The sequence below is a fragment of the Cervus canadensis genome, chromosome 29 (genome assembly GCF_019320065.1).
Source record: "Cervus canadensis isolate Bull #8, Minnesota chromosome 29, ASM1932006v1, whole genome shotgun sequence".
NCBI classification, from domain to species: domain Eukaryota; kingdom Metazoa; phylum Chordata; class Mammalia; order Artiodactyla; family Cervidae; genus Cervus; species Cervus canadensis.
In genome coordinates, this window is record NC_057414.1 from 29906369 (window position 1) to 29931429 (window position 25061).

A 25061-nucleotide genomic window follows, 5' to 3' on the forward strand; every position below is an offset into this window, starting at 1 on the left:
GTCTTGGAAGAGCAGGAAGCTACTTCCTTCCTTTCTTCCTCATCATTATGAGCAAAGGCAATAAAAGAAAAATCCATACAGGACACTGAAACTCAATGTGGTTTTGGATCTTATCTGGGGCAGAATCCCTCACTGGCTACACTTTAAAATCTGAAGTTGCGTCTTGGAAGAGCAGGAAACAACTTCCTTCCTTTCTTCCTCATTATTAGGAGCAAAAGCAATAAAAAAAAAAAAATCCATACAGGACACTGAAACTCAGTGTGGTTTTGGACCTTATCAGGGGCAGAATGAACCCCAAAGACAAGAGCACTGCTTTATACACAAGGCCATGCATGGCCCCAAACAGAGTGGATATACAATAAACAGATATTGATCATCACAGCAGTTTCTAGAAACATTGAGTCAATATAGTCAATTCCTTTTACCTGCTTGGAGAAACCAAATCATAGCAAAATACCATTCCTCAGTGGTACTAGTCTGGGAGGATTGTCATAAGAAAATGCCAAAGTCTTAGTGGCTTAAACAATTTCTTTTCTCGTAGTTCTGGAGACTAGATGGCCCAGATCCAGGTTTTAGCAAGTTGGGTTTCTCCGGAGCCCTCTACCCTTGGTCTGCAGTTGGACACCTTCTTGCTATGTCTTCAGTTGGTCTTCCTTCTGCGCTCCCACATTTCTGTATCCTAATCTCCTCTACTGTAAGGACATGTGTCCATGCTAAGTCACTTCAGTCATGTCTGACTCTTTGCGACTCATGGACTGTAACCTTCCAGGATCCTCTGTCAGTGGGATTCTCCAGGCAAGAAAACTGGAGTGGGTTGCCATGCTTCCTCCAGGGAATCTTCCCAATCCAGGAATCAAACCTGTCTCTTGCATCTCCTGCATTGGCAGGCAGGTTCTTTACCACTGGTGCCACCCGGGAAGCCCCACTATAAGGACACCAGCCCTTTTGGATTATGGCCCATCTATTTTACCTTATTCACCTCTTTAAAGGCCCCATCTTCAAATACAGTCACATTCTGAAAAGTAATTAGGGTGTTAACATATTAATTTTAGGGGAACACCACTCAGCTCCTAACACCAGTCATCAGGAGCAGAACAGGGCTAGAACTGACTTTTTAACCCTAGCATGTGAATTTGCCTTTGATTCACAGCCTTTCCCGGGTTAAATAATCTCACAGAATTATAGCATGCTCTGACTGGAAGACATCGGGTGATGATCTAATTGTATCCCTCTTATTTGCCAAATAAGAAAGCTAGTCTGAATTGTCTTGCTTACAACCCATGGATGGCCCAGTGTGGTAGGTCTGATCTCTCAATTCCACACCAGAGTCACCTGCCACCAAGGCTCTGGATTGCAAATCTATAGCCCAAGGAAGCAGCTTGGTGCAGGCTGGTACCTGGAGCAAGAAAGTTCCCACCCCTTCTCCTTTGAAAACAGTTGGAGGGATAAGCTGGCTTTCTTGAGTCTTCCTGCCTCTTCCCCGCTCATCCTCCTCTCATTCATGCCTTCTTAAGGCAGCTGTTGCCATTTCAGCAGTTTTCTTCTGGCCAGTCGAAGGCTCCAAGTGACAAAAGGAGTTGGTCATATCCTCCAGGAGGGTGAGAGAACCTGGGTCTACTTCCATCCCACCTTTGCTCCCAGACTGCATGTTTAGGGCCATTGGCACTTCCCCTTTAGGCATCCCAAACCCTCCCCAGCCCACCCCCATACCTGTACAAACAAGGCAGGCTTCCAGGTCTACATCCAGCCCTGAAACCCTTTCTGAAAGGGACTCCAGATTATTCTTCACTTCATTCTCAATTCATCTGTTTCCCCAGGACCAACAAGATTTTATAATTTGCATGACCCTTAGGATGAATGCCCATTATTGGCTTTTAAAATTACCAGAAAAGTAGAAAAAAGGACAATGTGCTCAAGCCATGAGTATGCACCTCCTTATCCCTACCGTCCATGCACACACACAACCCTGATGAGTTTGGTACCAAACCCAGAGACGGGATACTTCCACCAGCTGACCATACACAGAGCGCTTGGGGAAAGGGATGATCACATGCTCCTTTGTTAAACCCTTTATGTAAAAATGAAACCAATACATGAGCATTGATTTCATGTAATCCTGCAAAACAGAAAATGAATCAGGATTGCTCACTCAGGTATAATTTTCCTGTTAGTTTTTCCTTAATAACAATGTGATGGTTTCATTTGTTTGTTTGGCATTTGTTCTTCAGTTTTTGTTCCGAAAGGAGGACTGTAGCTAAAAAAATTGGGCTTCCCAGGTGACCCAGTGGTAAAGAATCCACCTGCCAATGCAGGAGACACAGGAGACATGGGTTTGATCCCTGGCTTGGGAAGATCCCCTGGAGTAGGAAATGACAACTCACTCCAGTATTCTTGCCTGGAAAATCCCATGGACAGAAGACCCAGGTGGACCACAGTCCACAGAGTTGGACACGACTGAGCGACTGAGCTTGCATGAGCTAAATAATTCTTCTACTTCTCTGCTGATCTGCAGTGTGGAAACTGAGTATCCAAACAGACTCAATTCCTGCCTTCAGGGAACTGATAGTCCAATGAAGGGAGCAAATCTTAGATAGTATGTGTGTATCTATGTGCTCAGGTGCTCAGCAGTGTCTTGGTTTTCTGCAGCCCGATATAGACTGTAGCTCGCCAGGCTCCACCATCAATGGGATTTTCCAGGCAAGACTACTGGAGCAGGTTGCCATTTCCTACTCCAGAGGATCTTTACAAATAAAGATGCAACACAAACTGTGAAAACACAAAGAAGAAAGGGCTGAAAGTCTAGGGGCAGGTACTCAAGGGATCTCTTAGAAATCACCTTCAAGAAAAGGAAGGTAGAAGGAGAAAGAGTGGGAGGGAGGAAAAAAGAAAATAAAGGAAGGACCAACAATGGAAAAACCTAACCTGGGTGGTGAGGCATTAGTTAGACAATCTGTTTAGATTTTCATCTCCTCTATGACAGCAGAAGTCTTCATTCTTCATTTTTAAATCTCTAACTTTCTTAAAAAGAACTTACTTTAAAATACATGACATCAGTGTAGGATTATTACCTAACGGAGGAGCACCTTCTGTTTTATTCATGGCTGTGTGCAGTAGTGTTTATTCCCTTTGGGAGGGAAGACGAGCTCTCCAAGAATCCCAAGAACCGAAGCACAGGGCCATGGCCCTGGTACTTCAGCCCCTTCCCCTCCCCAGCGCTGTCTTGTTTTCCTAAGCCGTGGCCAGGAATGTGCTGGGCGGGGGCAGCCTGGCCGTCAGCGCAGAGCCGGCAGCCCCAGCAGCCCCAGTCACGGTCCAGGGTTGGCCTTTCACCTCCCAGCTCTCCCTGGCCGCTCTTATTAAGCAGCAAAATGTTTCAATATGTTGAGCTTTGGGGGAGGGATGGAGAGAAAAATCGGGATATTGTTGAGAAGGAAATAATGAATAACCCTGCCGCCGGTGTCCATACCCCCCACATGGGGAGATCTGGGTGATAAGCGTGCTTTCGCCAGAAACGGAATCCAAGCCATTGCCTTTTGGTCAGAAATTTCCAGAGTCAGTTGGGGGAAGCGGGGAGGCAGAGATGAAGGAGCTGGCACTAAACAAAATTTCAGTGTCCAGAACCGAAGTAGCCCCCAATCTGGATACTCCAGGAAGGAAGAGGAGGGGAAGGCTGAAGAAACTAATTCTCAGAGGTGCACAGAGCTGGAGGTTTTGCTGTTACAAACTGACACAGTCTCTGCTCTTACCTGTGACCTCTGCTCCTTTCTCTGTCACTCGAACTCCCACCCCAAGGTTCTGGTCTGGGGCCCAGTGAGCTGTGTTCCCTTTTACGGGAGGCTCTGGAGAGAGGAGCCCAGGATGTGGAAAATGGCCCAGGCTGGAGGGGACCATTAGCCAGACCAGGTCTGCGGAGAGTGGCCCTGGGGTGGGGCAACTGAAAGGCTCTGTGAGCATGAACACACAAATCTGACCCCCAGGTCTACCAGTGGAAGGCAAAGAATGAGCAACCTTCCAAATTTCAAGGAAACACAAATCTGAGGACCCAGAAACCACTCCTTAACCAGAGTGTCTTTTATTTATTTATTAAAGTATAGTTGATTTACAATGTTGTGCTAGAGCAAGAGTGTTTTTAAATGTGTATTTTAAAATCAAAATCCCATAATAGCATTGGTTTCCTAACACAATCCACTTTGCTCTTAGAGATGCTGCCTCGAAAATGTGAATCAGGAGGACCAAACAAGAGAAAGAAGTAACTAAGGGCTTGAAAAACCAAAATAGAGGTCACTCATCTTATTTATTTATTTTTTAAAAATTTATAAAAAAAATAAAATTAAATTAAAAATAAAATAAAATAAAAAATTAAAAAAAAATTTTTTTAATTAATTAATTTATTTATTTATTTATTTTACTTTACAACATTGTATTGGTTTTGTCATACATTGACTTGAATCCGCCATGAGTGTACATGTGTTCCCCATCCTGAACCCCCCTCCCAACTCCCTCCCCATCCCATCCCTCTGGGTCATCCTAGTGCACCAGCCCGGAGCATCCTGTATCATGCATCAAACCTGGACTGGTGATTCATTTCACATATGATAATTTACATGTTTCAATGCCATTCTCCCATATCATCCCGCCCTCACCCTCTCCCACAGAGTCCAAAAGACTGTTCAATACATCTGTGTCTCTCTTGCTGTCTTGAAAAATAGAGGTCACTCGTCTTATTTAAATGTAAAGACTAATTCTTTGCATTGCAATCACTCGAAAGTAAGTAGCCAGCTTAAAGAAGGTCCTGGTTTCCACCTCCCCTCCTGGCTGGACTCAGCTGTGTGTCTCTACATTTTTGAAACACGGTGGTTTATGGTGATCCTGGACATTTCCAAGTAACACGGGGTGGGGGGGTGTCTCTGGAAAAGCAGCTGGAGGCAGATGGGTGGCTGTCCATTAGGACAATTCATCAGACAGCAGTTGAGATATTGATAAGAAAACGGAAATCAAATTAAAAGACGGAAAGAGAGAGGAAGCGGGAGTGGGACCAAGAGAGCTGGAGAGAGACCGGAGGGGAGGAGACGCATAGACTTGAGTGGTTCCTGAAGCCCCGAGGATGTGCTGGGGTTGAGGGCGCCTGTCTGGGTATGCTGGAAATAAAGGCACAAGTCACAGCCAGCAGATTTAATTTCGCTCTGCCAAGGGTCCGGAGTCCAGGGGCAGAGGATTCGCACCAAGAACTTGAACACCCTGGAGTTGCCGGAGTCCGGCTCCCGCTGGCGGAGCAGGAAGGGGATCAGGAAGGAGTATCGAAGGTGGGTGTCTGTTGGTGCGGGATATCTGGGGGCCATGCAGGGTCCCAGCTGCCTGCTCGAGTTGCAGCCAAGAAGCTTTCTGGGCTCTTTCTTTCTCTCACTCTCTCCCAGGTTTTCTTTTCTGTCCTTTCCCCCTCTCCTGCTCTCTCTTCTTGCAGATTTCCCTCCAACTTTCAAAGAGAATGGGGCGAATCTGGAGCGAGGGCAGTGGGGGAGAACCGTGAATGTGGGAGCCTGGAGAGACGTACCTGGTCCCTGAACGCGTATGTCTGTTGTGGCTTCAGGAGCCAAAAAGCTGGAATTTGTTAGTGGGGAGAAAAGTGTTTTATCAGAAACACATTGGCTGCCGTAGAAGCTGCACCCTGCCACGTTAGAGATGGTTTAAGAGAGGAAGGGAAGAAAGAGGAGAGAGACAGCGGCCAGACTTGGCCAAGCAGAGACTCACTCTCGCAGAGGCACCTGGCATCCGAGGGCAGTTTTTGCTCCCTTCAGTCCCAATATTCAAGCCTCCGACAGCACCTCCCCTGCCACTAGAAATGAGGCCACCTCATTCATTGTCTTTGTCCCTGCAGGAAACCCAATTTTCTTTCTGAAAGTGGTGGGGGGAGTCACTCTGGGAAAGGGGCCTCTGTAGATCTCTGGAACCTTAGCCAGGGTAGCTTTGTAAGTGGCCCCCCAGCAGGGAAGAGGGAGACAGAGGGTCGATGGTGGAGCCCTAGGGGTGGTAGGTCAAGCAGAAGGTCTGTGCTCCCAGGGCCCCAGAGCTGGCAACTCTATACATATGTTTCCTGGGGCCTTCAGTGACACTGGTGAGGGGGTCTACCTCTATACTAGCTGCCACCTCTTCTCTGGCCAAGGCACCCCCCCCCCCCCCCCCCCCCCGCACCTCCAGGTAGGAGACTAGGAGAGCCCTGGGGGAGAAGGGTGTCTCCTATTGCCCATAGATGAAGGTTACAGGACTGTAGGAAAAGAGACACCCCTTAGCCTGCCGCCTGAGGGATAGAAGCAGAGGAAAGGCAAGGGTACCGGCGTCCCACTCTCCCTCTCTGGTCCAGGTGGATTGGAGTCACATCCCCACCCTGCAGCTTTCCTGTCCTCCCTCTTTTTTCCTTCTCCCTCATACCCCTCAGGGACTCACCCTGCGCCACTCGCCAGTGACTGAGGTTTCTTCCACACAGGTTGGTCCTTGGGCCTTCCTGACCCTTCCTCACCAACCCAGGATGTTTCAGACAGTCCCTGACACGTCGTCTTACGTCAAGGTAAGACATGACAGCGTCTTTAAACAGGTAATGACCCCCACCCCAGCCCGCCCTCCACCTTCTGCCCAGACCTAGAGCCCCTTTCTCCTTTCTTCCGTTAAAGAGGTGGGGGCCACGGACCGCTCCCTCTGCAGGTGTGTCTAGACCAGGGGCCCTAACTAAATCGGATGGGGGATGCCTGGTTGAGGACGAAGACTCTTGGCCGCTCCGGTTGGGAGAATGGTGTGCGAGGGCCCTGCAGGGAAGCCCAGACCCTCACCGGGACCCGCGGGCCAGCGTCCGCCCCTGTAGATCGTGCGCCCCACGCCGCGCCGCTCACGGCAGGTTCCCCCGCGTCGAGGGTGTGCGTGGACGCGAGTGTGAGGGTGTGTGCGTGTGGATGCAGGCGAGTGACCGCGGCGCGCTCTTCCTATAAGCTCGATAGACCCCAGTCCTCAAGCCCAGCTTCCTTGGCCCCACCGGCCTCTCGAAAGCGCAGATTCCTATATTTGACAGTATGTCGAAGGGAGTTAGGTTTTTTTTTTTTTTTCCTTTTCCACAACAGTTCCCAAGAATGTAAACAAACCGAGGCCAGGACATCTGGGTTACACGTTTAGTGAAAATCCGCCAGCAGGGCGGGGCCGAGGGTGAGGACCCGCCCGGGGTGGGGACCGCGGGGAGGTCCTCTCGCCGCCCAGGCGCGACCTCCCGCCTTCCAGGTAGCGGCCCAGAGCCTCCCCAGCTCGGAAAAGGAAGGACCACTGCCGTTTGTCAAAAGTACTCCCAGCTTCTTGGGTCTCGGCCCCGCCCCCTCCTTCTCGAAACTCCGCCCAGAGAGTCCCCGCCCCCTCGTTCTGCGTTCAGCGTCCGCTAATACTGCGTGGAGTGACCGCCCGAAAGGACCCGGGACCTCCATGGCGTGGGCACTCTCGGGTTTTATCCGGGGGCGTCGGTTATGCGTCCATCGCTGCTCCTGTTTCTCTTAAGGGAAATCCGCTCACACCAAGTAGCGTCTTCCCCGCCTGCGGTCTGAAGGTGTCTCTAAGGCACTTTGGGGAAGCCAGGTTTTGGAAGCTTGGCGGGGAAGGGGTGTTTAATCTCTCGGTGATGAATGAATGAAAAACGACTGAATCAGTGGATGGCTAGTCAGTGAACGGCAGGGTGGACCGGTGTCTCCCAGGAGGTGGCAGAGCAGACTTAGACTACCGTGTGCTGGGTTCGCGGTGTCCAGCTTTCCCGAGAGGTTAAGGACGCGGTCACCCCTCCCAGCCCGCCGCTCCCGGGACGCGGGGCACGGCGAACCCAGCTCTCATTCCCGGCTCTGCCCCGAAGGCTGCAAAGCTGCCCCGGGGCGGGCAGCTGTCGTCCCTCTCCCATCCTCTGGGACCCCCTCGAGTGTGAAAACACCCGGGGACCCAAAACCTCAGGGAGCCCGGGAGCCTGACCCCAGGCCAAGAGTCAGAGAGACAGCAAACGGTCCCGGCCGCTGGGAGGGGACCGCTGGGGAGGGGTTGAGGGCGGCAGTCTATGAGTTCTGGCCGCCAGGGGAGCCGCTCGCCGCAGGAGCTCTTTTCAAGGGGAAAAAAATGGATTTTTCAGCAGCCACAAAGTTTGTATTGTTGCACAAAGGGGTGCATTGATGAGTGCGAGAGGTCCGCGTGGCGCGGACAATCTTGGGTCTGTTCCGCAGGCTCCCTACGCCTGCCATTCGCCAGAGGGGGCACAAACAGTCCCCGGCTGCCAAGCCCCTGCCATTCCGCCTCAGGCACTCGGCTCCGAGATTGTTGACAAACCCCGGGGGTCCAGGCACCCGGGCCCCAGGAGTCAGGTCAGGAGCCGGGCCCTGGGGAACCAAGGGTGCCCGCTGCACCCGGGCAGCGATCTAGATTCCAAGTGCTCAAGGGAGACCGCGTAAGGCGGGCTTGAGGCTGGAAAGAGCAAGGGAAAGGGGGACAGCATTGTGTCTGTACTAACTTGTTGAATAGTAACAACCCTAGGAGGTGGTCCATTTTGCAAGTGACAAACTGAGGCATTGAGACATGACTGTGACACCGGTTGCCAGGGAGAGAGCCAAGATAAAAACAACGAGGGCAAAGTTGTGCTGACTGCTAGGCGAGGTCTAAACACTCAGCTTTACAACAGCCCTTTGAGGTAGATCCTCTTAAAACGCCGACGCACAGACGAAGACGCCGAGGCACAGAGAGGTTAAGCAACCTGTTCAAGGCCACAGAGCGGGTAGGTGCACAGTCAGAACACAAACCCAGGGAGCCGGGTTTCCCAGTGCGAACGTCCACCAGGACGTTCCACTTGCTGATAGCGGGGTGGGGCAGGAGACCCAGTGGAGTAACCCGGACCCGGTCCTCGCGAGGTGCCCGCATGGGACAAGGCACTTGAGAGGCCGAGCGCCGGGAGCCCATCCCTGAAGGCCCCAAGCCGCCCCACTCGAGACTGGCAGGGTCCTCCACGTTCCGTCTCTGACTCCTAGTTCTCGCTCCCCCACCAACCCGCCTGCTGGTTCAGCCCACCCCGCATTCTGGGGGAGACACCCCCGCCCCCTCCCCCAACCAGAGGAGAGGAGGCTGGTAGCCCCAGAATGTTCGCCGCGGCACGGCCCAGGGGCAGCATCTGGCCGGCAGGTCCTGAAACGGCGTTTCAAGGACACAGGTCTGTACTTAGAACGTTGTTTGGAGCGGCCAGGAGGCCGGGCGGCTGGAGGTTGGGAGAGGCCGAATTCTCCCCTCCCCCAAGCCCCCCATCCAGGCGCCGCCACCGGGTGAGGGTCCCGGCACCTGGCTGGTCTCCACCTCTTGTCAGCCTGCGCTCTCTGGTCAGTCTCCGACTCCCTTGGGATTTCCTCCTCGACGCCGCGTGGTCTGGGGACCCAGCCCTGGAGCGCCACGGGCTCGGGGCGCAGAGACCCTCCCCCTCCGGGCCCTCCCGCCGCCGCGGCCTCCCACGTAGCGTTTTGAACCCTCTTGGCGCTAAGGCAAGAACGAGCGTGGGGAGCGGGCCGGGCCGGCAGAGGCTCTAAATCTTCCTTCAATCTGTGAGTAGATGAAGTCTGAGAAACAAATTCAAAGCAGGCGCGCCTGCAGAGCCTTCCTGCAGAAATATTCCCCGGCATTCAAGCGCGTCCAGGGGGCGGCTCGAGCTGCCTTGTTTGGCTAAGGTCAGACGAGACTCGAGTTCTCCAATAAAAATAAATCTCAAATTAATTATGGCCTCGAGCGAGGGGCCAGACACTTGAAGCTGCAGTTGTGCAGTCTGGAGTTTTGGCGCTCGCTCGCCCATCCCTCCCCCGCGCCCCCCTCCCCCACCCGCCTTGCCCGTTCGAATACCCGCCGCGGCGGCCGGACGGGAGGGGCCGCGAGGAGGGAGGCCGGAGGGGGAAGGACCCGCCCCACACGCTCTGCCAAGCCTGGCATCTTTCGGGGGTTTCAAGTGACCGGCCGTCCCGAGGTCTAGGAGGCACCCCAGGGACCCGGCTCCGGTTGTCGCGTCCTCCCACCCCCAACCCGGGCCGGGGCCGAAGAAACCCGGGGAAGCTTCGTCTGGAAAAGTCTTGACCGGGTCAAAAGGGCTGACATTGAGCGAGCCAAGACACGTTTCACCCCCGCCGCTCCCCTCCCGGGGGAAGCAGGACTTCCGCATCTTTGAAAATATTGTCAAGTGCGTGCGGATGGTTAGAGGCAAGTCACCCCACCACAGTTGCAGTGAAGAATGCCCCAAGTCCTAAGGTTTCCTGAATATGCGCCCCCCCGGGCATGCTTTCTGCAAGTGACCTTAGACTTAGAACTGTGTCATGGGCTGTTTTGTTGGTCCGTCCACTCCCCCCACCCCCCCCCCCCCGCCCCGCTCCCCCAGTGGATAGTTTTTGTTTTAAGCGCCGGTCCAAGGCTTCCTCGGCTGTGAGCTTCCTCGGACTTGAAAGCCAGCGGGGCTGGTGGGGTGGGCAGGATGGTAGCGGACACCAGGTGCTGCTCACCAACCCTGCCCAGTCTGGAAAAAGGAGAGGCAGGGCAGTCTCTGGTGAGCCAGGAAAAGGGTGTGAGCAAGTGTGTGGGTTGGGATAACCAACCAGCCCCTACCCGGGCCTGGAGAAAGGAGAGGAGGGGGAAAAGGGAAAGGGCAAAAGAGGGGGTCAAGATAGAGAAGGGGTGGGGAGAGGCAAGAGAAGGGGAGAGGATCCCCCCTGCCCAGCTTCAAGACAGTTTTCATCTGCAGCCGCCTCACCACAGGCTCTCTATCAATTTGTCTCAATGCAAACATTCGAAATATTCTCTTTGGCTGCTCGTGAAAACAATGTGAGCTGCCAGGATCAAACCATCTTTCCAGATGTCTGGTGGTAACCACATTAAACAGGGCAGACTTGTTTACTGTTGTGTTTGGTTAGGGCTTCTTTCCCCCTTCGGGATTTAAAAAAGCAGCAGCAGCAGCATGGAGTGGGACTTCAAACCCAGAGTTACATAAGTGGGCAGCTTTGCCCACCACCATGCCAACACGGGTTGCAAGGAGGCTCAGAGTCTCTCTGACGGCTGTTCCGAGTTGGGGCAGGGGCTCTTCTTTCTGGGAAGACTAGCTTGTGAACCGACAGGAGCTCCTCATGGAGGGGCTGGTAAATACCAAAAGCCAGGACATCAGTGCCAGTCAGTGACTCACTAAAGGATGACAGCTATGCCAATGCCAGCCTCTTCCCCCTCCCCGCCACCTTCAAAATTACGAAATTGCCAGAAGCTTTGGTTTTGCAGGCAGAAAAAGAAAGTGCTGTTGAGTTCCACAGCTCAGACAGGAGAGCAAGTTTTCATTTTACTCTCGTCCCCCATTGAGTTCTCCCACGAGGAGAGGCAGCTTCTGCTAAAAGGAGTTGAGGGGGTACGAGGGATGTTGGGGTGACTTACTGACCAGAGCAGTGAATGCAGTCTGTTATAAGCTGTTGGGATAGGAGCTGGGAAGAGCTGCCTGGCCAATGTTTTGCCACAGGGGTAGCTTCTCAAGTACCAGGAGGACTGGGTGTAGAAAGGGGAGCCGCTGGCTGGCCTGCGGTGGCCATTAAGGGCCTGAGTGTTTGCCCAGCGCCAGGAAGGGGGCCTCCGGTGGTAGAGTGGAGTTCTCTCGGCCTGCAAGAGGGGGAATGTGGCCGAGGGTGCCGGGTTTCTGGTCGGATCTGGGTGGGAAGCTGTCTCCCTGCGCCCTCCTGAAAGCCTTGTTGTCGTTTGAAGGTCGGCAGAGTCTGGGCTGAAAAGGAAACAATTTGGGGTTTGAAAGGATGTAATTCATTCTTCCTTTCCCTTTAACCTCTTTCCTCTCTGGAAAGCATGTGGAAATGCTGAAGAGAAGAGTGAGAGGGCGGGTGGCGGGGCTGAGGGGAGGAAAGGGTTAAGCCTGATTTCTTTTAATTGAACTCCAGAACTGGTGGCCCCAGGCAAGGGGGGGACTGACCCCGCTAGCGGTAACCAGATGTGGCGGTCCCAGGGGAGCCCCCGAGCAGACCCCTGGATTGAGAAGCAGACAGGAGGTGGGGGGGCCGGCCCGGCCTCCATCCAACCCCCACCGCATCCCCCCACCCCACTCCCCCTTACACACACCAAGACTCAATTGCTGGCAAGCTGCACCCGCCACTCCAGGTCTGGTCACGTTCAGACCCGTGTCTGTATTCGAACCCAAAATTGGAGCTGAATTGATGAGACTAATTTCGAGAGGGGGGTGGGGGGAGGGAGGGAGGGAAGCCAACGAGCTCTCGGGCTCAAGTGCTCCTGAAGAAATAAAGAATTAATAAGTCACCTTTTTCGCCGCTGTGGACACCCTTTTGAAATTTTTTCTTTCCAATTGACTCGGATCTCCTCTGGATTTTTTTCCCCCCTCCTTCTCCGGATGGACTCTTAAATAAAAGTGAGAAAGTCCAAAGCGTGGTCTGGAGAGCGTGGACAAGGTAACCTGTTTCGGAAGCCGGGGAGAAAGAAGCGAGTCAGGCCAAGAGCACCCGAGGGTCCCCTCGGGGCCCCAGCTAGAGCGGGAGAGGGGCAGTGCTGGGGGACTCGGGAGGCCTCGGGTCGCAGGGCCCTGCAGGGCGGGCCGAGGGGAGGCTGGCCTCAGGACTGGATGGGGTGACAGTCTGGAGTATCGTTCCGGGGGTCTCCCCGCGAGAAGACTGGGCGGTTCATGGATGCTGCCTGCTGGGCTTTGCAGACCCGCCGGCCAGCCTGGACGGATCATCTCGTCGTAGCATAGGTTTCTTGGGGCCCAAGGTGGCATTGCCTGGGAGGCTGAGACCCGGGCGCCAGGGCTTGGGCCATCGGGTCGGGGGTATGCGCCAGGGGGTTGACCGAGAAGGCGCGGAGAGGTGGCCTGGGGTGCCGCAGGGACCATCCCTCGGCGGGCGCCGGGAGCTCTTCAGTAGCCCAGGATCGAGGCGCGCCGCCCCGAGGGCGTCCCTAGGCTCGCAGCGGTCGGAGCCGAGTCCACGCCCCCGACGGCCGGGGTCCGTCCGCAACCGCCCGGCGTCCGCGTCGCTGGGTGAGTGGCTGCTCCGCGAGTCTCCGCGACTCCGCAGCCGAGGGCCCTGAGTGGAAAACTTCCCATTGGATGCACTTTCGAATGGTCGGTCGGCTTCGGTCTGCGTCCGGATCTTCCCGGGCGGTAGGCTCCAGGTTATCCTTAGCCCCAGTAAACTCTTCCGCCCCCCACCCCCCAAAAAAGTTTGACTCCGGCTGGAAAAGACATTAATGAACGTATCTGTGGGAAGAAACGGAAAGTGAATGAGTCAGGAGGGCCACCTTCGGCCAACGGCCCCGGGAAAAGGAAGGAGGCCAAAGGCGTTCGGTCTTGGACTTTGGGGGAAGGTTGGGGAGGGGGGCGGGGGGAGGGGTTCGTGCAGACTTTGGGAATCAGGGCGCGAGCGCCGGGCGTGGACCCCGGCATTGTTCCCAGCTCACTCTTATCTCCCGGGAACAAGTATCCTGTGTGCGCAGTGCATGAATGTATCTGGGCATCTCCGCGTATATTTATATAGTGTGTGTGATGCGAAAAGCAGGAGCGGCGGGGGTGGGGGGAAGGAGAGGGGGTGTGGGGGGAGGGAAGACGAGGGAGAGCAGAGGGGAGAGAAGAGAAGAGAGGAGAGCGCGAGACCGAGAGAGAGAGAGAGAGAGATAGGACTTCCTCCCCATTCGCAAAGTGAAGTCACTTCCCAAAATTAGCTGAAAAAAAGTTTCATCCGGTTAACTGTCTCTTTTTCGCTCCGCTACAACAACAAACGTGCACCGGGGAGCGAGGGCAGGGCGCTCGCGGGGGGCACGCAGGGAGGGCCCAGGGCGCCAGGGAGGCCGCGCCGGGCTAATCCGAAGGGGCTGCGAGGTCAGGCTGTAACCGGGTCAATGTGTGGAATATTGGGGGGCTCGGCTGCAGACTTGGCCAAATGGACGGGACTATTAAGGTAAGCGACCGGTCGGTGGGCGCGGAGCCGGCTGGGGCGGCGAGGCGGCGGGCAGGCTGGGCGCGGGGCGCCGGGGTCCCGGAAGACGTGGCCACTCTCCCTTCCTCCCGCACCCCGGCTTCGCGCCGTCTCCTCCCGCGCTCCGGTGGCGAGTCTCGCAGGCGGGGGCGACCCGCCGGGCTCCGCGCCGAGGGCGATCCCCCCGCACCCCTTGCCCCGGAGCGGAGCCCGGCCCCCTCCCACGGCGCTGCCGGCGGGACTGCGTGCGGGAGGGGCCGGCGGCGTGAAACCGGGGAGCCGGGCGCCCATCGCAGCCGGGGGTCGGAGACCTCCCGGGCCCCCTAACCCACCCGGCGAGCCGGGCACCCCGGTCCCGGCTCTAGGCACCCGCCCGGCGGCCGGCGGCTTCCTCTCCCCCGAGGCCAAAGGCGGCGGGGGCGGGCGCGCAGCAGCCAGCAGCCGGGTCTCCTGCCGGGTGGGCCCAGGGGCGGGCAAGTGGATTGGTTGCAGGCGGATCGGGGTACGAGTGAGTGTGTCCGGGGATCTGTGTGCGCGGGCTCCTCCGGGTGGAAGACCTGTTTACATGTCAGTGCGGGCCGGTTTCCCTTCCTCTTGGTCCTTCTGTTGCCGGGTTCTTGGCGCTCGGGAACTGCCGGCTCCCCGGGACTAACGGGCCGGACTCGCCTTGCCTTTCCTCCGCCCGGCATCACTTTGCCGGACGGCCCGCGCGGCTCTCCGCACGCCCGGGTCCCGCACTCCACGCCCGGGCTGCGCCAGCTCCAGGGCAGGACTCCCTCCGGCCTCTCGAGGAGGGTCCCTCGCCTGCGGAGCCGCTCCTCCTAAAGGGAGCAGCCCTGAGCCGGCCGCGCTGGGGGCTGCCAGGTGGCCGGATCCTTCCTACTCCCACCCCAACCCTCGTCTCCCGCCCGGGTCCAGCTTGCCAAGTGCAGCCCAGAGGGACGGGTGAGGGTCTGGGTTTCACCGCAGACTTCAGGAGGGTTCACCGCCTGCTCCCTCTGGAAGGGGGAAGTGGGGTCAGGAGCAGAGAGGAGGGACAGCCCCTAATGTGACTGGCCTTAAAGGACCGAGAGGAATGAATGGGACCAGGAGTTGGCTGCGAGGCTATCCCACAACTGCAAGCCCGAGCCGGTCTGGAAAATCTATTAGGCTGGTGAGGAGGGGACTGGCAGAGCCCACCATTCCCGAACTCAGAGGAATCAAGTCTTTGCTCAGGGCTGAGTAAGAGAAGGCTCAGATGTTGGGCTTGGAGAATTCAAGAGATTTTTATCATTTGGGTGGGGTAGTGGTTTTATTTTCTAAGTTTTCTTTTTTTTTTTTTCTTCTGAGAGTTTGAAATATGCTGACTTAAGTAAAAGGCACCAACAGCAGGAACTTGAAAATCTGGAGATGAGATTACTGATTGTATTGGGTTAAAAGGAGCCTCTGTGAGTCCGGGTTCCTCCAGTTTAAAGTGTGTGGGTGAGGAGTCAGTTAAGGAGATGAGGTTACTGTAGGGGGGAACCAGTAGATGGGGGTCCTGTCACTGGTCATTTAATGTCTGTCTCCCTTCTTTCGGTGGGTGTGTGCAAGTGTCTCGGTATGTCTGATTTAATAATAAGATGCTCCAGTCTAGAAAACTCCTCTTACCAGGACACTTGCCACTGGCCCAGAAGGGCCCCCCTATGACCCGGAAGGGTGGCAAGATGGTTCCAGGGTCTTGATGTGGACACCCTAAGGAGAAGTGAAGCAATGTCTCCCCAGTGCTTAGACCTCTCAGCACAGGCCCTGAGGGTAGGGAGGAAGCTGCGGTCTGTGTACCCAGAATGTGCTAACCTCTTTAGATGCACACGCAGGGATTGGCATGGCTAGCAGTGAGAGCAAGCTTAGGCCAGGACTCTGGTGGGGGTGACAGGCTTCTTTGTTGCAGGGGTGATGGGAGCCCGTCAGTCTGTCAAGACCCTCCTTTGGGGCATCTTCCATCTCCCATCCAGCTTGCCTGAATATGAGATGGACCAGCAGAGCAGTGACTTTTCAGGTCATCATCTTCACTGCCCGGCGTTCTGAAGGACTTAGTCTTTACTGTATACTTTGGTGTTTAAATAGTGTGAAAGCCACAGTTTCCTGTTCATGTGTGACCTTTGGATCTTGGGGTTCCCAGATCCCACTCCCACAGGGGTTCAAAAACTGTGTGTGGAGAGGACGTGGACAAGGAGAGGCCCCGGGACTTCAGGTCTCCGTGTGAGGATGCACAGTCCACGAAGCCCGTGTGAGCTTCAGACTCTGAAAAAGTGAAACAGTGGGACTGAATTACCTCTGCAATAGTATCTTTCCAATCCTTTCAGTTCCTAAGATATCTTGCTCACATGCTCTTGCAAGAACATGGCACTCCAAGTCCAGGAAATCCAGTTCTAGACTGAGAGCTCAGAAGACAGCACATACCATGTTGAATTTGTAGACACAAATCCAGAATGTGTGTTCCCAGTTTGAGTGGCCTTGACACATCATCTCTGACTGATTTGGGGATGTGATTTTTATGCACCTGTGTATTTCTTCCTCATCTATAAAGCATGTTGATATTTCAGAATACCTTTGGGTCTCATCACTGGGGAAGCTATTTGGTCCAGCTTGCCAGGGAAGTCTGGATTCCTTTGCAGAAGCTTTTTATCTTGTGATTACAAAATCTCAACCTCATCACCCTTGTTATAGTAAGTCCTTCTGCATCATGCTCTCTTCTCCTTTCCAAGAATGTCTCCTGGGAAGGCTCCGCACATCACGTTGGGAGCACCAACATTTGCTGGAGCCCTTCCACTCTTCACTTGCCACAGGCAAGTCCGTCTAAATATTAAACAACACCTTACCCCGCCCTGCTCCCCCACGGTGATGCTATCAGTTGTTGAAAAGCACGTGATACTGGTTGCTTCTTTAAGAATGACCTGGTTTCAAATACTGCATCTTAGATCTAGGCAGTCTTCAATTGAATCTGCTTATTTCATCTATGGAAGCTTGATTCAGTCAGTCATATGCTACCATTAAAGATGGGGAAACAATCAGAGAAAATGTAGATGTGGTGAATGGAATAGGGAAATGAACTGGGGACTTGGAGTCAGAAAACCCAGGCTCAGTCTCCATTCTGGGAGACTCAGTTTTCTCATCTGTAAAGTGGAGCCAAAGTACCTTCTTGCAAGGATTCAATAAAGTTTGGTACCTTCCTTGATTGTATGTTAGTTGACTTTCTCCTTGGGGATAGGGCTTGTAGGGATCAATTGGCCAGAAAATTAGATCATAGGTCTGGATTTATTATATACATCTTTCATTAATTCTACAAATATTAATTAAGTGTCTCTTATGTTCCAAGGCCCTGCTTTATGTGTTGATGCTAAAGTGAAAAGTGAAAGTGTTAGTCGCTCAGTTGTGTCTGATTCTTTGCGACCCTATGGACTGAAGTCCGCCAGGCTCCTCTGTCCGTGGGATTCTCCAGACAAGAATACTAGAGTGGATTGCTGTGCCCTCCTCCAGGGGATCTTCCTGACCCAGGGATCGAACCTGCATCTCTTGCATCGTGGGCAGATTCTTTACTGTCTGAGCCACCAAGATAGGAATCAAAACCTTGCTGGAATTTATGCTCTGGCAGAGGAGACAGACACATACATAAATAATTGTGTGCCCAACATGATACGTCTTCTGAAGAATAATAAAGCGGGTTAGAGGATACACAGGGATGTGGTTAGATAGCCAGGATGGTCAGGAGGGTGCTTCCAACAGAGTCCCAGGTGAGCAGAGATATAGTCAGTTTCATCATTTACCTCGGGAAAGCACCGCACCACACAATAGTACATGTGGGGAGAACAAAATGAGAAAGGAAGGCTGAGGTGTCGCTGGGCTTTGAAAACCATCAGAGTCCATGAGCCATGCTGGTCCAGGCGGCAAGTCACCATGGACACTGCGTGTCCAGTTGGAAAACTTCAGGATGGGCCTGCTGGAAGAAAGCAGCAGAGTGAGGGGTACCCGGGAACAAAGGCTTTACTTCTGTCCTTAAAGATGGATGCTGCCTTCACTCTGGGAGTGAACTGTTCCCCCAGTTGTGCCTTTAATTAACCTTCATAGCACCTGGACTCACGCAAACTCAGAGCATGACAGGCTGTGTCTCTCCTCCCTCGGGGAGTCACCAAGCGGTGAATCCTGTTTTGTTCCTGAATAATTTCTACCAAAAAAGCTTCCTCCCACGTCTGCTGCTGTTCCACTTCAGGCTTTCAGGACTGCAACTTTAGAGCTTTACTGGTTATTTAGCTCCATATCCTTGTTTTATGGGAGGGAAACTGAGGCCCAGAGGTGTTTGCTGAATTATCCAAGGTCACACAGCTGACTAGCGACAGAGTCAGGCTGAGAATGCCAGGTCCTCACCCTCAGGCCAGTGTTCTTTCCACTTACCAGGAACATTTCATTTGCTTTCATTACATTATTATGAATTGTAGGATCCTGGAAGTGGTGTGTATGTGTGAGAAAGAGAGACAGAGGCAGATAAGCCGTTAAAAAAATCATGGAGAATCTGAAAGTTTGGACTAGGGACTATTTCTCTTATTTAATAGAAATGTATTTCCATACTTCGGAAAAAATCTCAAATGTTTGTATAGGATTTTAACATAACTGTTCTCTAAAACAAATCCTCCTCTTTCTGTAGACAAACAAGGTCTCCATTACCAGGAGACAAAAAGAAATAGAGTATTTTGCTTAAATAGCCAATAGGCCCCTTTACAGAACAGGTGGGCTGAATTACTATTTCAGTTCTTTTAATAATTGAATATTTGACTATTGAAATAGAATGTATTCAGATGCATTAGAACATATCTTATGGGTCCGCCTTCTAGTCTGTGTAGTGAGTAGGTCTTTAATAACAGCTGCATTATATAAGATTTAGAATTTCAATGTCTCTTTTTATTTGGGGTCAAACAGTTAACTTGGCACTGGCTTTAAAAAATGGTTCATTTAAACCAAATTTTTTTTTTTTTTTAAGAAATGCAACGTTAGACAAATGTTAGCATTGAGTTGCCCCAGCAAAAGAAAAAAGTTGGAAAATTTTTTATGATGATGAACCACCAGGCAGGATTTCTAATGGTCTGAGGCCTTTATCTTCCCTCAAATGTCAGAAAATATCCCCATGTTGTAAGTCAACACTCAGGCCCTCAGCAAGGTCCCTTGTCTTCTTGGGAAAAGCATTATCCTGCCTGAAGCTTGATAAAAAGATTTTCAGATTAGGACCTAACTATCTAGGGTTGTGATGAAAAACATCTACTATTTTTATTTATTTGAGACAAGCAATTGCATTATGTAGGTAGAGAATAATGTTTTTGTTTTGTTTTGAATAACAAGTCTTTCTTTGGCCTATCTTGAAACAGTTTTTCTAAATCTTATCTTTTGTTTGTTGCTTTGTGACAAATGGAGAAGACTAAAGGACATTGGCCTCTATCTACACACACACACAAACACACACACACACACACACACTCTCATACACAGTCTCACAAAATCTTCAACTAGCCGTAATAGGTTTTTTGAAATCTCAGAGCTGTGCAGGTGTCTTTCTCTCTGCAGAAAATTATACCCTGTTTCATTTTCTGTTGCTTCAGTGATATTTATCTATAGTGTTCATCCCATTCATGGGATGCATTTGATGTTTATCTATATTTCCCATTCACAGGAAAGCAAAACAGTGGGACAGTTTTGCTAAATGATGTCACTCTATTTTTTCTACTGACCTGATAGACCCAACGTCAGTGGCCCAGACTTTGAGATGTTCCCCCAGAGGCAATGGATGGGGTTTGTCTATCCCCACATTGTCACCCTTAGGGACATCTTGACAGATGTCTTGGACATTTGACAGAATTAGACAGTCTATGGACTAACCCTTTTCTGCGTAGAGCTAGCTGGTCTTATGGGAACTTGTCACCTTGGTCTCATGGGCATCATAAGCTGATGCCACCTGTATTAATGCAGGTCAGGAGGTCTGCTGCATGGCTGTTAGGCAGGGGCTGAACTAGGTTCTAAATGCTATCAAGATACCAAGCTGGTGGCAAAAGGGCTCCTGCCCTAGAGACAGAGCAGGAGGAGAAGCTGTGTGTGTGTGTGCATGCACACCCAGCAGAATGCAGTAGTGTGTGTGCAATAGTAGAAGGAAAGAGCAATTTCAACTGGAGAGACACAGAAAACACAGAAGTAGTCATGTGTTTACCCCTTTCTGTTTACAAAGCATTTTCACATACTTGCCTTTCACATCCTTGCATTTAATGTTCACAGCAACCCTTTAGGAGGTAGTATCATCACATCTCTGTTTTATCAGGGAGAAATGAAAGTTCAGAGAGGTTAAGTAACCTGCCTAAGATGACAGCGAATAGGTAGCATACTTGGTTTTCAAGCCCAATGTGTTTCTGTTTCCAGAATGCTTGTTTGTTTTTTTTTCTTCACACCAGCCGCAATGCTTCTTGGCCCAGGTAGACCTTGACTTTGAAAGATGGATAGGACTTGCACAGGAAGATACGACTCAAGGGCTTTCTAGGAGAGTAGAATACTGTGGGGGTGGGGCATATGAAGGAGAAGGTAAAAGTGGAAATATTGGATGGAATAGATTATGGGATGATCCTAAATACTGTAAGAAAGAATTTGGGGCTTGCAAAACACGTGGAAAGGAGGAATCACAAAATTTTTAATAGAGGGGTGATTCATATAACTGTAAAAATTTGTCAAGAATGGAATCTCATCCTAGTCTCATCCTGCTCCTTAGGAGATGGAAAACAAAAAAAAAAAGAAGAGAAAAAGAAATGGGAAAAAAAAAGAAATGGAGATGGAAGTGGCTCTATCACTTGTCAGAGGCCGCGAGAATTAAGTATCAGAAAGGATTAGACAACCAGTCAGATTCAAGCCACCAGACTATGTTGTCAGCTGTTTGTTTATTAAATATGGAGTCAAGGCAAAGAGGAGAACTCTGTTTCACCGGATCCGATAAAAATATGATTCTCCTTCCCTCCTCTGACTGTGTCTTCTTTTGCAGTGTTCTAGAGACTTCACCACAAGTTGTCCTTTCAACGAGGCCATCCATTCTGGGCTACCAACTTAGTTCCTTTTTAGAATGAGTCAGCAGATAGTAAATGAGAAGAGACAAAAGGAAAAGCTGTTTCCTGAAACGCAAATCCAATTTCTATGGAAATTCAGACAGATCTGACATACTTTCATAGACTGGCCGAGCCCATCATCTCACTTAGAAATACTGACATTTCACCCACGCAAACCAAAGCCTAGGTGACTTATCACTATCTTTCCAAGGACGACTAGAAATCAGGTGCTCATATGCCTTTTCAGATCCCTCAGATCTACTCCACAACAGCTTCAAAATGGCTTCTACCCACAAAAATGAACCAAAATACTGAATATTTGAGATATTTTCCCTCTTTGGGGAACAATGGGCCTGCCGTTTAGGTCATGATCAAAATTCCAGCGTATGTAAGTTTTCACTTCCAAGAGAATGCAGAGTTGAAATGTGAAATGCATTCCCCATAGCGGGGCCCGTTTTCTCAGATGGCGCCATGTGTCCCCGGGAATGAAAGACCATGTGTCACACCCCAGTGTTCACGTGCAGGTAATCAGTGTTACAGGTGCCACGGGAGCTTCCACTCTGCATTTCTAGACAGCCATGGGTTTCAGGTGTCTACTGGAATCTAACAATCCAAGAGGAGACTTTTTAGGTCTCATACATGGGAATTCATTGATGTTCCGTGAGGAGTCTGAGAGTGAACAGTTTTGCAGTATTGTTCATGTAGAAGAAATGTGAAAACAAATAGGTTGATATTATAAAATTACCCAGTTTGTGAGTTGTCAACGCTGTTACAATCTATATCGATGCATATATTTAGACGGAAATTCTTTTTTTTAATTTTTGTTTATTTGACTGTGCTGGGTCTTAGTTGTCGCATGCTTGAACTTACAAACTCTTAGTTGCAGTGTGTGGGATCTAGTTCCCTGACTGGGGATCAAACCAAGGCCCCCTGCACTGGGACCGTGGAATCTTAGCGACTGGACCACCAGAGAAGTTCCCTAGGTTGAAATTCTTAGCCTGAAGAGTTCTTTTGTCTTTAGGGATTTATCACTTAATTCTTACTCATGCATTTACTTTTTCAACTAAACACTGAAAACTATTGCCAGGCACAAAGCTTTACATAAACGAACAAGAGCCGGATGTCTTTACTGCTTCTTCTAGGCATCTAGAGGGTAGAGGTTTCTCTGCTCACTGATTTTAAAGTTTCCAAAAGGAGCAGTACTCACTAGGGGCCTCTTTATCCATGGCTTTGTATTATAAGGAGATGTAGGCACATTTTCCCAAGGGTAACACCCAGCCTATAATTTTTTAATTGCCCTTTTACTCTGGGTGATGCTAGTCCTGGAATGGACATTTTTGAAAATCCAGGGTTTCAGCCAAGGAAACTTTCTTATTATTATTCTCCCTTTCTCAGCTCTAGTTCCTCCTTTTGTATATTAACGTCAAGAAAAATTCCATAAGTAAAGTGAAAAGACAAATGAGACACCGAGAAAGACTATTTCCCATCCATCAAGCAGAGGGCACATGTCTTAAAACACAAAGATTATGTGGAATCTAGAAAAATGGTATAGATGATCTTATTTACAAAGCAGAAAGAGAGACACAGACATAAAGATCAAACATACCAAAGTGGAAGTGGGGTGGGATGAATTGGGAGGTTGGGATTGACATATATACATTATTGACACTGTGTATAAAATGCATTAACTAATGAGAACCGACTGTATAGCACAGAGAACTCCACTCAAGCACTGTGGTGACCTGAATAGAAAGGAAATCCAAAAAAGAGGGGATATATGTGTGTGTATATATATGAACTGATAGAGGGCTTCCCTGGTGGCTCAGTGGTAAAGAATCTGCCTGCCAATGCAGGAGACGCAGTTTCGATCCCTGGGTTGGGAGGATCCCCTAGAGAAGGAAATGGCAACCCACTCCAGTATTGTTGCCTGGGAAATCCCATGGACAGAGGAGCCTGGCGGGCTGCAGTCTGTGAGGTCGCCAGGAGTCGGACACGACTTACGGACTAAACAACAACCACAGAAGCTAGGACAACACTGTACTCCAATAAAAGTCAATTACAGAATAATCATAGAGACTGTTTACAAATCAATAAGAAAAAGGTAGACCACATAGCAGAAGAATAGACCAAAAATGCTGTAAATAAATGCTGGAAAAAGAAATATAAATGGTCAGGAAGCATATGAAAAGAATCTCAGGCATCTATATATTCAAATGAAATTAATGAAATGCCAACATTTATCACCTATGAGGATAGCAAAGATGAAAACAGCTTACTATTGCCTCATGGTAGAAAGAATAAAGAGAAATGGCTCTCATATTCCTGCTGGTGGGACTCTAACTTGGTACACTCATTCTGGGAGGCAATTTGGAAACATTTATTGAGATGTTAAGTGTTTGTATACAAATTTGATGATAATTCCAATTCTAAAAATTTATCAGACATAGTCAAATGCCAAAGCTAAATGTACAAGATGTCTTTTGTAGCATTGTTGGTAAGGGCAAAAATTGGGAAAACTCTAAATATCCATCAGTAGGGTACTAGACAAATTGATTTTAGAAGACTCAGGTAAAAAATATCATGTAGTCGTTAAGTCAAATAAAATCAGTTGTGTATTCACACTGACTTAGAAAATTCTCCAAAGTATATTAATACATGGAAAAACACAAATTACAAAATGTGTGGTTCCATTTCTGTAAAAAAAAGATGAAAATGTTTATTTATTTCTTTATGGATATACATTTCCAGAAATTGTCTATGCATAAATAATTAGATAGATGTGTGTGTGTATGTGTGTGTGTGTTTTCATTTTAACAGTAGCTACTTATGGGCAGGACTTTTACTTTTCTGTATTTGACTTTTTAAATCACTGGTGTATATTACTCTTATCCTTTTAAAAACTGATGTAAAAGAGGGACTAGAAATAGATTTTTAAGAAAGAATAAGCTGAACATCTTTGTTCTATCCCCAGTGTGTTGCTTTCAGAGACTCTGGGATTCCATTTTGCAGTAAAATACAGAAAAAAATTGTCCAGCCAAGGATCTGGGGACCTGAATTCGAGCCCCAGCTCTACCCCAAAGGAGTTCTGGGATCTTAGACAAGTCATTTCCTTGCATCAGTATTCGTGTAAATTTCCTCGTGCTAAAGGTTTTCTCATGTATAAAATGAAGGTATGATTTCAAAAGTTCCTTTCACCTCCCATGTTTATAAGAGTCTAATCCCAGGCAGACTTTAAAAGCATTTCTCATTTGAGGGCTTGGATGACTGAAGCTCTCACAGAAGTTCTGTCTAGCCCATGTGGTTCTTCTTCATAATCCAAGGATAATTCGTAGAATGATCTGGGAGCCAGTTGGAGGCTGGGCGGGGAGGGGCTGGGTCTCACGAGGGCCTTCCTGAATTTCTGGGAGCTGGTGTTTTTATTACCAAGCAACACTGGAGCTGTGTTAATCCCTTCGCATTAATGTAAACCAAGAATAGGGCCTGACTCTGTTTTGGGGTCTTACGCTCTTTCCCAAAATTTGGTCTCATTTAAAACCCAAAACACAGTTGGTCCCAAGTGCCTTTTCCTTGGATTTAAAAAAAAATTCTGTTTCATTGAAGGGAAATTGAATTCGTCTGGTTTTGATTCATTTACACTTAACTCAAAAAAAAAAAAATATTTTGAGGACATATTTGATGTCCAGGAAGGATTTTGAGCCTCTTAATGAGTTTTCTGGGAGGCTTTTTTTTCTTCTTCTTAAAACAGGAAGTGGTGCTAGGCTTTGGGCAAACATAGTCAACCCTGAAAAGCCCCAATTCAGTTTGAAACCATATCGCCCACCATTTTGCTTGAGCCCCAGTGGCCCTTACTAAGGCCTTTCTTTTCCTACTCCTCACCTGAGAGTAACAGACACACTCACCTTCCACCTGAGGGGAAGAGTATGAAGGGCAGACAATCAAAATCAGAAGAAGGAAGAGAAGGAGCAATTTACTGAACTCTGACTGTGTA

At 50.2% G+C, this 25061-nt stretch overlaps 2 protein-coding genes across 5 annotated transcripts in view; one reads left to right on the forward strand and one right to left on the reverse strand.

Annotated features, from left to right (window-relative positions):
* Positions 1 to 4682: 4682 nt before the first annotated feature.
* LOC122431396 lies at positions 4683 to 13599 on the reverse strand. The gene is made up of 3 exons (XM_043452699.1): positions 13474 to 13599; positions 12323 to 13273; positions 4683 to 11776 (listed from the first exon to the last, which is right to left on the reverse strand). Exon 3 carries the CDS (start codon positions 9663 to 9665, stop codon positions 8760 to 8762), a length of 906 nt encoding a protein of 301 aa, XP_043308634.1. The 5' UTR covers positions 9666 to 11776; positions 12323 to 13273; positions 13474 to 13599; the 3' UTR covers positions 4683 to 8759.
* FLI1 (Fli-1 proto-oncogene, ETS transcription factor) overlaps positions 6538 to 25061 on the forward strand; it is a 133480-nt gene continuing 114956 nt past the window's right edge. Inside the window, exon 1 of one of the 4 annotated variants that reach the window (XM_043452694.1) lies at positions 6538 to 6562. Coding sequence is in view for 1 of the 4 variants with exons in the window: in XM_043452697.1 (XP_043308632.1) it covers positions 13953 to 13970 (18 nt within the window). In the remaining 3 variants the exon portion in view is untranslated. Of the gene's footprint in view, positions 6563 to 12446; positions 12471 to 13152; positions 13178 to 13678; positions 13971 to 25061 lie in introns of those variants that run through there. The other 3 variants (XM_043452698.1, XM_043452696.1, XM_043452697.1) reach the window with 3 other exon arrangements.